The sequence below is a fragment of the Neoarius graeffei genome, chromosome 7 (assembly GCF_027579695.1).
Source record: "Neoarius graeffei isolate fNeoGra1 chromosome 7, fNeoGra1.pri, whole genome shotgun sequence".
In the NCBI taxonomy this organism is placed as follows: Eukaryota; Metazoa; Chordata; class Actinopteri; order Siluriformes; family Ariidae; genus Neoarius; species Neoarius graeffei.
Window position 1 is genome coordinate 45,696,767 of NC_083575.1, and position 15,898 is coordinate 45,712,664.

The 15,898-nt window shown below is 39.5% G+C and overlaps 1 protein-coding gene across 1 annotated transcript; it reads right to left on the minus strand.

Annotated features, from left to right (window-relative positions):
• Window positions 1-8,246: 8,246 nt before the first annotated feature.
• ftr14l (finTRIM family, member 14-like) lies at window positions 8,247-15,383 on the minus strand. Its single transcript, XM_060925764.1, has 6 exons — window positions 14,853-15,383; window positions 12,240-12,335; window positions 10,754-10,987; window positions 10,474-10,633; window positions 10,308-10,367; window positions 8,247-9,131 (listed from the first exon to the last, which is right to left on the minus strand). The coding sequence occupies exons 1-6, from the start codon at window positions 15,267-15,269 to the stop codon at window positions 8,608-8,610; spliced, it is 1,491 nt and encodes a 496-aa protein (XP_060781747.1). The 5' UTR covers window positions 15,270-15,383; the 3' UTR covers window positions 8,247-8,607.
• Window positions 15,384-15,898: the final 515 nt, after the last annotated feature.

The window sequence follows — 15,898 nt, forward strand, 5'->3', positions numbered from 1 at the left end:
ATGCAAACTCCTCACAGAAAGGCCCTCGCCGGCCACGGGGCTCGAACCCGGACCTTCTTGCTGTGAGGCGACAGTGTTAACCACTATACCACCGTGCTCCAGGTGCATTACACACAGTAAAACAGTAACAAAGAGTAACACGAGAGCAGAGCTGGTAACATTACAGCGCCGGGGAGAGGAGCCAAGAGAGCAGCGACACACAGCTGCTGCTGCTGCCTGAAAGCGAGCTTTAGCTCAGTGAAGCTCTCACTGAAACACTACTTGAGTGGAGCAAGAAAACAAACGGGTTGCTGTTGGCCCATCTCTGAACCACAGCTTGATTCAGTTTGAGAGGTTTACAGCCCTGTTGACCTGTTCTTGGATATCTGTTTGAATAAAGGCAGTGTATGATTCCTGCTGTAAAGCTGTTATAATGCTTATGGTTCAAATTTAATCCAAAAAGCCATTGTGATTAGGTTATGAGATACACTGAGCTAAAGCTCGCTTTCAGGCAGCAGCAGCAGCTGTGTGTCGCTGCTCTCTTGGCTCCTCCCCCCGGCGCTGTAACGTTACCAGCTCTGCTCTCGTGTTACTGTTTTATTGTGTGTAATAGTGTGAGGGGGGCGGTGTAATGGTTACCACTGTCACCTCATAGCAAGAAGGTTCTGGGTTTGATGCCAGTTGCAGGCTGGGGCCTTTCTGTGTGGAGTTTGCATGTTCTCCCCGTGTCTGCTCCAGGTGCTCCAGTTTCCCCCACAGTCCAAAGATTTGCATTTAGGTTAACTGGCTACTCTAAATTCACACTCAATACAGGGGTGTAGCTGGGGGGTCCTGGGGTGCCCGTGAACCCCCCCCCCTTGTCGGACCATACATTTTTTCAGTAGCCGCATATGAATATTGGAAAAGTGCCCACTGTAAATTTTCTAACTTTTTTTTTTAACTAGATTGTCACCTGGGCGGCACGGTGGTGTACTGGTTAGCGCTGTCGCCTCACAGCAAGAAGGTCCGGGTTCGAGCCCCGTGGCCGGCGAGGGCCTTTCTGTGCGGAGTTTGCATGTTCTCCCCGTGTCCGCGTGGGTTTCCTCCGGGTGCTCCGGTTTCCCCCACAGTCTAAAGACATGCAGGTTAGGTTAACTGGTGACTCTAAACTGACCGTAGGTGTGAATGTGAGTGTGAATGGTTGTCTGTGTCTATGTGTCAGCCCTGTGATGACCTGGCGACTTGTCCAGGGTGTACCCCGCCTTTCGCCCGTAGTCAGCTGGGATAGGCTCCAGCTTGCCTGCGACCCTGTAGAAGGATAAAGCGGCTAGAGATGATGAGATGAGATGAGATGAAATTGTCACCTCAGCCTCATTAGGATTTCTATAACCTTGCTTCCTCTGGTTTGGGCGCGAACACCCAGTTCTGCGCAAGCAGAACACGATCGCACTAGAAAGCATGGTCAAGCTGCCAGTGTAACTGCAGTCTTTTTAGTTGTGAATTACAAGTATTTCCTCTTGTGTTAATAATTTGCTTGTTTTAACAGGCAAATTATTAACACACAAAAAAAATTATTAACGCACAAAAAAACCTTTCCTCCTTTCGACGTGATCGAGGTAAGCAATTTATTTTTTTTTTCCCATCAAAGTTGCATTTTGTGGTTTCAAAGCTAAGTTTTAGTGCCGTTTCTAGAACACAACATCAAGAAAACGTGGAAGAAACAGCAATAATGGAAGAGCCGGTTTCTAAGCTACCTAAAATTAGCAATGGTAATTATTTTTTGTTGCATATTTTTCATGGTTCTATTCTAGTACTAAGTCAATTTTTTTTTATGATAAAACAGACTCAAAACAAGATGCATCACTGCCTTCGGCAGACCAAGAAACACCGGCCCAAGCAGCAGTTGCCGGTGAGTGAGCTTGGTTTGCTTATGCTATGGTCGCTGTTGTTTGGTTTGATAGAATTAGCCCAAAACATTTGTATGATCAGTAAGCTTAACCATTCATTTTGGTCGATGTAGGCTTTCTTGATTTGCTGGATAAAGCTGATTTGGCCTAATCATTGTCCAACATCTCAACAGCTCGCAACATGAAATGAAAGAATGATGCAAAGGCCGCGTTATTTTCTCAAATGTATTCAATGTATTTTTTCATTTACAAACCTGCAGGTATGTACTCAGGCTGCCAGTCAATGTGTGACCCCCCTTGAAAAATCCTAGCTACGCCCCTGCAATAGGTGTGAATGTGTGTGTGAGTGCACAAAAAGGAACTGGCCACCCTACTGCTGCAACACGGTGTAGTGGTTACTGTACCACTGTCGCCTCACAGCAAGAAGGTTCCAGGTTTGAACTCTACAGCTGACGGGACCTTTGCATGTTCTCTCCTCCGGGTGCTCTGGTTTCCCCCCACAGTTCAAAGACTTGCAGATTAGGTAAAATACCCAGCCACTAGGGTTGTATTTAGTGCCTTTCCAAGTCCAGATAGATTGAAAGCCCAGTGTAAGATTAGTGTGAGTTAAACTGGTTATGAACCTTCTGAAAATAAAGTCTCAAGCCAACCAAACATGGTTTGCCTCAAGTCTGTACCAGGTTCGGTATTGATGATGACAACACATAGTGTAAGGGATGATGGTATTAGAAGTTTTAATACTCTGTTTTTTGCACCATTGCTGTTATTGTGCTCATTCTATGCCTTTTATGCAGCACTTTGGCTCCACACCTATTGTTTTAAATGTGCTTTATAAATAAATTTGACTTGATGACTTTTCAGGGGAGCCTTGCGATGGCCTGGTGACTTGTCCAGGGTGTACCCCGCCTCTCGCCCATAGTCAGCTGGGATAGGCTCCAGCTTGCTTGCGACCCTGCATAGGATAAGCAGCTACAGATAATGGATGGATGGACTTTTCAGGGGAAAGTAGCTAAAGCCAGCTCAGAAAGTTGCTAGGTGATGTCACTGGCTAAATTGCATACTAGTTATTCATCATGATCAGTGGCATATCAAATTGCAAATAAGGATACCTAAATAAGGAAGATGTTCACTTAGAATATAATAGTTTGAGCAGAATGATTATTGTTTCTTTCTTAATTTATTTCTTATAAAAATAAATCATCTTTGGTCATGGCACGATGAGCTATGCGTTTACAGGATATTAAACTTTCTGTCAAAAATGCAGACAAAATGAAGCCATGACAGTGAGTACACTGATGGAAAATGTTTACTCACATTTAGTACTTATAAAATGTAATACAGTGCCTTGAAAAAGTATTTATACCCCTTGAACTTTTTCACATTTTTCCACCTTACAACCACGAACTTAAAAGTTTTTTATTGAGATTTTATGTGATAGACCAACACAGAGTAGCACATAATTGTGAAGTGAAACAAAAATGATAAATGGTCTTCAAAATTTTAAACAAATAAAAATGTGAAAAATGTGGTGTGCATTAGTATTCAGCCCCCCTGTACTCTGATACCTCTAAATACAATCCAATGCAATTAATTGCCTTCAGAAGTCATCTAATTAGTTAATAGAGTCCTACTGTGTGTAATTTACTCTCAGCATAAATACACTTGTTCTGTGAAGGCCTCAGTGGTTTGTTAGAGAACACTGAAGAACAAACAGCATCATGAAGACCAAAGAACTCACCAGACAGGTCAGGGATAAAGTTCTGGAGAAGTTTAAAGCAGGGTTAGATTATAAAAAAATATCCCAAGCTCTGAACATCTCAAGAAGCACTGTTCAATCCATCATTTAAAAATGGAAAAAGTATGGCACAACTGCAAACCTACCAAGACATGGCCGTCCACCTAAACTGACAGAGCGAGCAAGGAGAGCACTGGTCAGAGAAGCAGCCAAGAGGCCCATGATCACTCTGGAGGAGCTGCAGAAATCCACAGCTCAGGTGGGAGAATCTGTGCACAGGACAACTATAAGTCGTACACTCCACAAATCTGGCCTTTTTGGAAGAGTGGCAAGAAGAAAGCCATTGTTGAAAGACAGGCATAAGAAGTCCCGTTTGCAGTTTGCCAGAAGCCATGTAGGGGACACAGCAAACATGTGTGTAGAATGTCCCTTAGGTGTGGGTGGAGCACAGAGGACGGCAGGACAGAGATTCAGGTGATTAGAAGGCTTTATTGCCACACTTTTCAGTCTAACAATAACCACTGGAGAGAAACACACACACACTCTGTGTTCTCGTCCGGGGAAGAGCGTTCCCTCTGCTCTCCCTCTGTCTCCTTAAATAGGGCGCGGTTACTGGGAAGACACACAAACACAGGTTAATTACCGTCAGGTGTAGTGATTCTGCCACTCACCTTCCCTGGCTCCGCCCTCCTGTCACAGACCGGCGCTTGACCACGCCCCCACTGCCACAATGTGGAAGAAGGTGCTTTGGTCAGATGAGAACAAAGTTGAACTTTTTGGCCTAAATGCAAAGCGCTATGTGTGGCGGAAAACTAACACTGCTCATCACCCTGCACACACCATCCCCACTGTGAAACATGGTGGTGGCAGCATCATGCTATGGGGATGCTTTTCTTCAGCAGGGACAGGGAAGCTGGTCAGAGTTGATGGGAAGATGGATGGAGCTAAATACAGGGCAATCCTGGAAGAAAACCTGGTGGAGGCTGCAAAAGACTTGAGACTGGGAAGGAGATTCACCTTCCAGCAAGACAATGACCCTAAACATACAGCCAGACCCTTGTCAAAATGTTTTTTAGAATTCTATACAAACTCTATAGAAAATCCTATAGAAACCCCTCTTTCTATACAGTCTCTATAGAACGCTATAGAACTAATACTCTATAGAAAATAGTTTCTATAGAAGTTGTATAGAAATAGTATAAATTCTATAGAAGTTGTACTCTTCTATAGTTGTACTCTTCTATAGAATCTCAACAGAATTCTATATAAATAGTAGTCTATAGAAAACGATTTCTATAGAATTGATACAGAGTTCTATAGAAGCTCTACTTTATTAGGGCCAACAGAATTTTATAAATTTCATAATGGTTATTTCCATAAAAACACAATTTGGTGGATTTTAAAGACCCTACAGAAATTCCAGTCTGAGACAAAAGGCCTTGCATCCAAAGAACAACTTTAGTACTTATCTCCACTAAAAATGTTCTTTATTTCATTTACTTTATCTCACATAATAACACTTCTGATCAACAACTCAATTGATCCAAATGTAAATTACAGTTTAAGACATAATTTAATAAATGTACTTCCAAAATAAACGCTGATATACGCTATACATTAATTTTCAGTCAAGCTCAATGGCATTTGGAAGAAGTGAAACAAACGTCTTTCTTTGTATTTTCATGTAAATATACTTATTTGCTATATCAGATAAATTGCATGCTATCAATTCATTAGTGATTTCAACCTCTCTAATTTGATGCCCCTTAACTTTATATATACCTGTATTTAATTGAAACATTATTAGAGTAGATGTTAAACATCGAAATATACAGTACAATTCTTTTTTACAGTTACATATATCATCTTCACATTCATTTTTACACACTGCAACCACTAACTGCCTTTGATAGCTTTTTCTCAAGATGAATTTGGAGATGAATCTGTCCAATTTTTATAATTTGGTATTCTCTCGTGTTACTGTTATGATTATTTGTTATACGATCCAGTATTCAGGTGGTGGACACAGTTTTAGTTGCTCACTGTATTTTCATGGGTAGGTCTTCGAGTATCTATTATGTAGGTGACTTCAATAACTATAGCAATCTCTATAGAAATTGCTATAGTTTCTATAGAAATTGCTGTAGAGATTTTCACAGTACTCTATAAAGAATTCTATAGAAACTTAATTAAATTCTGTTGACTTCCTATAGGAATTCTATAAGATTTCTATGTATAATCTCTATAACATTTCTATTAAAACTCTATAACATTTCTATTAAAACTCTATAAAGTTTCTATTAAAACTCTATAAAGTTTCTACAAAAAGTCTAAAAAAATTCTATAAAATTTCATTTAGAAATTTTATAGAATTTTTTATAGATTTTTTTTCTATAGAAATCTATAGAAAATTTTACCAAGGGGAGCTACAATGGAATGGTTTAGATCAAAGAATATTCATGTGTTAGAATGGCCCAGTCAAAGTCCAGACCTAAATCCCATTGAGCATCTGTGGCAAGACTTGAAATTTGCTGTTCACAGACGCTCTCCATCCAATCTGGCTGAGCTTGAGCTATTTTGCAAAGAAGAATGGGCAAAAATTTCAGTGTCTAGATGTGCAAAGCTGGTAGAGACATACCACAAAAGACTTGCAGCTGTAATTGCAGCAAAAGGTGGCTCTACAAAGTATTGACGCAGGGGGGCTGAATACTAATGCATATCACATTTTACAGATTTTTGTTTGTTTAAAATTTTGAAGACCATTTATCATTTTCATTTCACTTCACAATTATGTGCTACTCTGTGTTGGTCTATCACATAAAATCTCAATAAAAAACTTTTAAGTTCGTGGTTGTAAGGTAGAAAAATGTGAAAAAGTTCAAGAGCTATGAATACTTTTTCAAGGCACTGTATCTCCAAAAAAAAAACAGTTTAAAATGAAGAACAACGAGAAACAAAAAAGAGAGGACAAAGGTGGTGATCAGTGATTGGTCATTGGGGCACAATGGTTAGTTAGGGGAGCTCACAGTGTTCTCTTCACCTCTATCTTTTTTAAGGGTTACTAATATCATTTTAAAACAGGGCAGAAAACCATCGAACCTATTCTTCAGGACATAGCCGGTCATGGGGAGAACATGCAAGTTGTATTTTAATTTCACTTCATTTGTGGGATTGTATATGTTATGAACTTTTGCCTACAAATGGCAGAGTTGATGGTGATGTTGTAAGACATATCTGTTCTTCATGTACCACATGTGAAAAACATAAAAACCACACTGTTCAAAATGATGGGTGACTTCAGGCTGAGAGAACACAGTCTCACGTGACTGTGGAAGTGTGTGTTTCTCTGTGCTTTCACTCCCTGTTATGACCACTGCTTTTGTGCCTTCTCTGCCACGCCAAACATTCTGTCAGAAATCTAAATACAATTCACTGACTTTAGTTTCTGCCCACAGAGTCTCAAGTTGCTAAATCAAGACTCAGCACACTGTCCATGTTTTATTAGGGTTTCATAAAAGAAAAAGATCTGACAATGTGAACATACATGCAAAGTGTTATTCCATGTGCAGTGATACATAATTAGTTAAATCTATGCATGACTTGATCTGTACAACCTTACCTTCACAAGCATCCGTTGTACTCACGGTTATCCTCATATGTTCTCATATGATCATATCATAACGAGTCATATTCATCAGCAGCACGGTGGTGTAAGTGGTTAGCACGGTTGCATCACAGCAAGAAGGTTCTGGGTTTGAACCCAGCAGCCGGCGAGGGTCTTTCTGTGTGGAGTTTGCATGTTTTCCCCGTGTCTGCGTGGGTTTCCTCCGGGTGCTCCGGTTTCCCCCACAGTTCAAAGACATGCGGTTAGGTTAATATGGGACGGCCTTGGGCTGAGGTGCCCTTGAGCGAGGCACCTAACTCCCGACTGCTCTCCGGGCGCCGTTAGCATGGCTGCCCACTGCTCTGGGTATGTGTGTGTGCTCATTGCTCACATGTGTGCATGTGTGTGTTCACTGCTTCAGATGGGTTAAATGCAGAGAGGAAATTTCACAAGTGTGTGATGAATAAAGTTGTGCTTTCTTTTTCTTTCAGCATTAGCGAGATTGAATGTAAATGATGATGGTTAAGCAGTGCTATAATTAAGGGTTATTAGTCTGTATCTTAAGATGGAATTAAGTATGGCTCCAAATAAGTGCTCACATATCCACTTGTAGAAAATACAAAGTATATGTAATATTTACATTGTTTTACAAAGATATAGACATGTCTACTGTACTTTACAGTTTACAGACTTCACTTGAGGAGATTTTGAGGTTTGTGCATACTTTAACTTCAACAATACATTCATTAAGAAATGTTCTCATTTTCCTCTTATGCATACATATTTATGCATGCAGGCCAAGTTCAAAAAAGCCTTCTATGATACCTGTAATTAGGAAAATTGCAGGAGGAGTTCTGCTGAGTTGCAATGGTGGACTTGTAAACACTGATGTTGAATTTGTAAAGAAGGTAAATAAACAAATCTGATTAAACTTCTGAATAACTGACTGGGACATGTCATTTATTCGATTTATATTTAAATTTTTTGTAAGGTAAATTATGTGTATATGATACCTAATGTAAGGAGAAAATATACCAGACAATTTGCTAAACAGTAGGTAAAAATACCTACTAGTAAGTTTAATTAGAATAGATCTCCCAGAAAAAGTGCACTAGTATTGCAGTGTGTTCAATATCACAATCAGAAATGCATTAATTTATTTCACCTTAATGTGACTTTTAAAATCAGTAACAAAGAGATCAAATAACACCATCTAGTGGTTTTCATGTAGTAGCTGTGGTGTCTTCGTTCCTGTTAGGCCTGCAACTGAAATACAGTAGTTAAACCTGTAAGAAGATACATATTTAAAATAGGAATGTCCTTTGAATGAGAAGGTCTAACAAAGAAAAACTTAAAGCCTTTAATAAAATATTCCCTGTGCCTTTGAAATATATAAAACATTTTTACAATATATTTATAGTACTCCCATAGCCCCAGACTCCAAACCCTGCATAGAGTGGCTGAGTGAATGAGGTATGTACTCTGTGGAGGAGAGTCATTGTGTCTGAGATGCTATAAAATGCCAGTGTTCCAGCCTTGTGGTCTAAATACACTCCTATTTTTGAAGACCTGGGCACTGGTAGGGAGGTACGCTTACTCTGGTGCGTGAAGCTGCACTTCGACTCAGAGCAGTACAGACTCCAGGATTTGTCATTCCAGCCAAAGCTGCAATCATTATCTTTACCCTTCCTTCTTATTTCCTTGCAAGTTACAGCTATGTCCACTTCTGTACCACTCCATTCAATCTCCCAGTAATAGCGGCTGCCGGTCATACCCTCCGTGCACAGCACTTGCTGCCAGTAGTCGAACCTCTCTGGGTGCTCAGGGTATGATTTTTGTTCACTGCTCATCTGCACCACTGTGTTTCCCTTAGACAGGTATAAGTTTGTGTGAGCTGTTAGAGGATCCAGGAAAAGTCGACAGTAATCTGCACAGAAACCAGAACAGCAAGTGACAGCTCATATCTAACATTTTACAGTGTTGTTATAAATGCACATGAATAAATGCTTGATAAATTTATAAATGCTTACATACATGTGTGCAAATACAATTTGGCTCCCCCCCCCCCAAAAAAAAAAAAACCTGCTTACAACATGAATTTAGGTATATATATTTTAGTTTCCTAACTAAGTTCATAGTTTCCTTTGCCCTGACCTGTTGAGTGCTGTGAATAAATTTGAGCCATTCAGCCATTGTTTGGCCATGTTGCACAACAGCACGAGTGACGTTTTATGTGGAATCTGTGGAATTTTGTTGAATAGGATCTTCTGTCTGCAAATCTGCTCTGCAAAACTAACTTGTAACCTTAACCATGAATAATCTGTAAATCACATTGACTAATTAAATGTAATAAAAGACCACATTCAAGAATGTGATGCCATTTCGAACAAGCACCAAACTATAGACTGTTAGAGGGCACTAATAACCAACAAAACATGGTTTTATGTAGACCCTATATAACTGGGGTTTGCAGTTATTTTAGATGTCTGTAACTTTGCCAAGACTCTTAACATGTCACAAAACAAAATCTTAGGTGTTTGTGCCACTTGAGCACAAGATGTGGAGTAACAAGAACACGGTTGTTCACTGGTAAACATGTTAGGGATACTAATCAGAAGGTCTTCAGTTTGAATCCCAGTGCCAGGTTGCTTGAGCAAGGCCCATAACAATCAGCTGCTCTGGGGCTGACCATGTGCTCTGAGGCCATCTTCCTAACAAGCTATTTATGCAAAGAATTCACTGCGCTGTAGTATGTTTATGTGACAACAAAAGGCTTTCTTTGTTTCTTTCTTTCAAACATAAATGTTTCTCATTTTTCTATTCCCAAGGCCATTGAAATTGCCCCCACCTGCCTGTCTCCCCTGTGACTCCCGTGTTTCACACTTTGACTTGTTTTAGTTACATTACAAATACTTATAAATAACTTGGTTTTGAATGTATTTGGGTGTATGTACTAGTTACTTGCATTTGTGAACCTAATATCACTTAAGCTGTGTTCAACTGAACTACTGGTGTCTGTTTTATTTTCAGATTTTTTAAAAAATTCTTTAGGCTGTGCTCTAGTATGTAGTATATTTAGCCCGTTGCGAATAAAACAACTTACGCTGTAAAAAGTCCTCCCTCGTTTTTGGTTCTAGAGTCTGCAAAATTTGAACTTCTTTTGCTGTAAAGAAAGCGCAAAGTCATGATTTTTTTATACTATAAATCACTCTTACTCTTAAACCACTGAAAAGAAAGAATTTACATAAATTGTATTGTATTTCACCAACCTGCAGATGAGATTTTGTTCAGTTCTCCCTTGCTTACATCTTCTACTTGCATCTTAAACTCAGAGATGGCTTTCTTAACTTTATCAAAAGAGTGAAATGGCGCCAGTGTCACTTTGGACAAGTCCTCATATCCTGAGGGTGCAGAAAGAGACTGCCAACTCTGTGGCCAGAATAAAGAGTTGATTTAATGATAATGACTATTTAATTAAATCTCATGCATATCTCATAACACAAAAAAACGTGCAAGCATATTTTCTGACTGATATGTAGGAACCCATACCTGTAAGAAATGAATGTGATCTTCAGAGTGAGAAAGCCTCTCCAGGTCATTGTGTTTCATCTTCAATAGTGTGATTTCCTCCTCCATTCGACTCAGGTGTCTCTCAGCCTGAGTCAATAGGAGTGTTTCTTGGACTCGGATCATCTCTTTCACATCAGTGTACCTCCTCTCCAGAGCTTGCATCAACTCAGTGAATATTCTCTCATTCTCTTCCAACACACTCTGAGATGAGTGCTGTGGAGAATCAGGAAAGGAGAGTTTAGTTGGGGTAATGAAGGTGAGATTATTTGAACACAGTATGGCAGAGGTAAGAAAAAACAGGTTCAAGTTCAAGTTTATTCAAGTTTTAACTAAATGAGTACAATAAATTACGCACCCGCATATAGATAAGTAGCTAATCTAGACGGGCTTGTAAATATAAATATCTCATCTCATCTCATCTCATTATCTCTAGCCGCTTTATCCTGTTCTACAGGGTCGCAGGCAAGCTGGAGCCTATCCCAGCTGACTACGGGCGAAAGGCGGGGTACACCCTGGACAAGTCGCCAGGTCATCACAGGGCTGACACATAGACACAGACGACCATTCACACTCACATTCACACCTACGGTCAATTTAGAGTCACCAGTTAACCTAACCTGCATGTCTTTGGACTGTGGGGGAAACTGGAGCACCCGGAGGAAACCCACGCGGACAACATGCAAACTCCGCACAGAAAGGCCCTCGCCGGCCACGGGGCTCGAACCCGGACCTTCTTGCTGTGAGGCGACAGCGCTAACCACTACACCACCGTGCCGCCCATAAATACAAATATCTAAATATAATATCTAAAACAAAGCTTCTACAGATTTTTTTTTACAAACAACAGATTTTTCCTTTTTTTCTTTACAAAAAGACAAACTCTCTTTTCTTTACAAAAACAGATTTTATTTTACAAAACAGATTTTCCAACAAGATATAGATTTTGACAAAATCTAGATCTATAAATACGTATAAGATGAATATTTAAGATATTTATATTATTAAGAACTAAAACAGGTTATTAAGGTCAATTTTGTATCCTGACTTGGTTATGCAACTTAAGAGAAGTTGCCTAATATTTACAAAAGTTCTTTTTAGGTTCTGTTCTAATATGGTCAAGTATTCTGTTCCATATGCAAACACCAATGCGAGAAAAATAATTTTTTTGGATGTCTGTTCTTGAATATTGGAAATAGAGATTTTTAGAGGTTGATGACCTTGATGAATCAACAAAAGAGAATAAGTTATGGATATTTGAAAGAACATGGTTGAAAACTACATCATACATTAATTTCGCAATAAAACTTGATGTAATAGGAAGGACATTTGCTCTCATAAATAAAGGTATAGCACTTTATATATACATATAAAGTGCTATACCTTTATTTATGAGAGTGCCCTCACACGCCCCGTGGTATACCTCACAGGGTAGAGAGCATTCCACTGGTTACTATTAAACCTCTACCTGTAGTGACACCGTAGCCTGCATCAGATCTTCCCATTTCTTCACTTTGTCATCAATCTTCTGCTGAGAGGTCGTCAGTTTAACACCAAGCTGTTTCTGCAGGAGTAAAACATAGGTTATGTTTATTGAGCACCATCATATGAGGATCATGTGTGTCTTAGCAATGATAAGGTTGAAATAGCTAAAGAAGCACTGTTACAATATTATTTTTAAAAATTGACATTAAACTTTAAATATCAGGCTACATTTTCAATATGTACAGTTGTGGTCAGAAGTTTACATACACAGCCGTCATCATGGACATGAATGTCATGCAGTATTGGGCTTTCAATGATTTCTTCAAACTGTTATTTTACATCTTTAAAGGTAGACTGCTTTTCAGATTTTTCAAGTGTAGGTCATAAAAAGAATTTTCCCTGACACCTAATTATTTTTGTTTAGTTTGACTGAAAGCTACTGAATTCAAATCACAGACTTCCAATTTTATTAGGTTTTTTTTTTTAATAGAATAAGTAATGAATTTAGGGCCACGTGGTCCTAAATTCTCCGCTATTTTTTCCTGCTTCACCATGACCCAATTCAAAATACTACGTCATGCATCACGTGGTGGGCTTTCCCCGTTCACACAAGGCAACGTGGGATACATATTTGAAACCGGAAAGAAAAATGGAGGACATGAGCATGCGAATGAAATGTGAAAGACCAACAACAGTGACAGAATGCAAGAAGAAAAGATGTTCTGTTGTGAAGGAAAGGAAACGCAGGACCAAACTAATAAATATCGGCGGCCAGCGAGCACCTCGGTGTGATCAGCTGTTCGTTTAGTGGCAGAATGATGTAACTTTCAGTGCATGGTCAAGGTAAACCTGTAGATGATGGTGATGCAACACTGTGAATGCAAGCTGCCGTAAAACCCAAAAGAAGAAGAAGATAAACCTGCACATGCGTACACAGACTTTCTCTGTTTGCTTGACTGTGGGAAACAAGTGATTTCATGCACATTATTTGCGAGGGAATCCCCTCAAATTAAATAACTTCCCAGCCACAGAATGGCCTGATATTTTGTGAGATATTGCAGAAGTAAACGTATATCACAATGACCAATTTTATGAAATCAAAAGGCTGTCTAGCTTTAATACATTTTTAATAAGAAAAAAAACCCAATAATTTGGTGCACAAGTTTTAATTTATTTGGGATTTTCAGAAGTCAGCACAGGGTCAAAATTATACATACATGGTCAAAAGTTACATAAGCCCACTTAGATTATTGATTCAGTGGTGCTGAAAGTTCCCCAATGTCTTTTATCTTGCCAAGGCCAAGGCCTCTTTTCCTGTTAGTGATCATGATTGACTACAGCTGGTAGCTTCTCTGTGCCAACATAAAAGGGTTTCTTTGACAGCACTCATTGGATTGACCAACACACAGTACAATGGTAAAGTCCAAGGAGCGCAGTGCAGACCTGAGAAAGAGGATAATAGTTTTACACAACTCATGTACGGGTATGTCTCTTGGAGCCATTTCTAAACAACTACAGATTCCAAGATCATCAGTTTAAACAATTTTATGTAAGTACACATTATTGGGTGGTGTAGCCACTTTGCCAAGTCACTTTGTTGGAAGAAGTTCCAAACTGTCACCTTCAGCTGAGGGGAAATTGGTTCAGATGCTCAGGAGCAACCCAGGAACCACCAAGGCACAGGACTGACATGAACTGCTGCTGGAGTTGCTGGAACACTGTCTGCTGTCAAGTAAGATTTATATCACCATGGATTGAGAGGCTGCTATCCAAGAAAGAAGCCCTTGCTTCAAAATCGATCCCTTCAAGCTCAACTAAAGTCTTCTGGAGAAAGGTTTTATGGTCAAATGAGAAAGATTGAGTTGTTTGGCCACAATGACCAGAGGTATAGTGGAACACTGTACCAACTGTTAAGCATGATGGTGGTAGCATCATGATCGGGGCTGTTTTGCTGCCAGTGGAACTGGTGCATTGTATAAAGTGGATGGAATCATGAAGAAGGAGGACTACCTCAGAATTCTTCAGCATAACCTCAGACCATCAGAAACATGGATATAATTGGATGTTCCAACAGAATAATGACCCCAAATACACATGGTTGTGTAATAGATAAAGCAGGCTAACATTAAGCTGAAACATTAAGTCCTGATCTCAACCCGACTGAAATTTTGTGAACTATGCTTATATGTCAGGTCTGTGCCAGGAAACATGCAAATTTAATTGAACTGTACCAATTCTGCCAAGAAGAGTGGTCAAATATCTAACCAGAATTCTGCCAGAAGCTTGTTGATGGCTTCCAAAAGTGTCTAGTCAAGGTGTTAACTTGCTAAGGGACATTTAACCAAATATTAGGTGTGCTGTATGTATATATTTTTTGACAGTGTATGTATAATTCTGACACTGTGTTGATTTCAGAAAACCCAAACTAAATTAAAACTTGTACATCATTTTTTTTAAATTAAAGATATATATTTTATAACTATTCTACCACAGAAAAAGTTATGTTCAAAGAACTCAATGAAAGCCCAATATTGCAGTGACATTCATGTCCATGTGTGTAAATCTATTAGTAGCATATTGTAAACGAAATACTCACCTGTTTCTCTGTCCTCTCTGCTGCAGCTGAGACAATGTCGTGTTTTTTGTGCTCATCCATGAGACACAGAACACAGACACACATCTGATCAGAGCGGCAGAAGACCTCCAATAGTTTGTCATGTTCAGCGCAAATCTTTTCCTTCAACTGCCCTGTTGCTGCCACCAACTTATGCTTCATCAGTGCTGGGTATTCATAGTGAGTTTGCAGATGAGTCTCACAGAATGATGTTAGGCATGTTAGACAGGACTTCACAGCCTTCACCTTTTTTGCCAGGCAGAAATCACAGAGTACATTTCGTTGGCTTTTCTGGCTGCTGCTTCTGGGGTTGCTGTATTTTCCATAGGACTCAGATCCCTGGGACTTTCCGAGAGAACTGTAACGACTCTGATCAGCCACACTGCTACGTCGAGACATTCTGATTCCTCTGTGGAAATGCACAGGCTAGATCTCTGCGTGTGGTGTAGTTTCAGTGAAACTGTTGTATGACAGGTTTCATATAGGAGAATGTGAACAATGAAGTATGTCTGGGGTAAACCAGTATGCCTTGTTGGAGTTTCAAACCTAGAGGGTGTGTCGTGACGAAAGATGGTTCTGACACAAACAAAATGTTTAGAGAAGGAAAATGTCAGTTGTAAATGTTCAGATATTTAATTATAAATGCATTCCAAAGGTATTTGGTTCTTATTAAAGGGAAGTAAAATGTGGTTTCGCATTTTCAAACTATTATCGCAAAAGCTAGGACTAAAGCAATTTTAGGCTGTACAAGAAGTGTGTGTGTGTGTGGGGGGGAATTTTAGTTTGTTTGTTTGAAAACTTTATTAACACAGAGGAAATGTCTTTCTACTCAGCATTACCTTGACTGAGTAATGTGTTCAAAAACAGGCAAAGTCCATTTCTAACAGTAGGAAATAATCTGTGTTGCATTCACACATTCTGTACTCTAAACATCTATATCACCAGTTGGAACCATTACTGCTAACAAAAGCAGATTTGTGTACACTGATTACAAAGCAAGAATGTATGAGTGTGATGGGTTTGTAAAA

What these genes read in the sequence shown, in the direction of transcription:
- ftr14l (XM_060925764.1), bottom strand. Translation starts at nt 15,269, where the DNA reads ATGTCTCGACGTAGCAGTGTGGCTGATCAGAGTCGTTACAGTTCTCTC. An exon ending in ATCACATTCATTTCTTACAG is followed by an intron (nt 10,634 to 10,753) that starts GTATGGGTTCCT and finishes TTCTGGCCACAG; the next exon opens with AGTTGGCAGTCTCTTTCTGC. An exon ending in GAACAAAATCTCATCTGCAG is followed by an intron (nt 10,368 to 10,473) that starts GTTGGTGAAATA and finishes CTTTCTTTACAG; the next exon opens with CAAAAGAAGTTCAAATTTTG.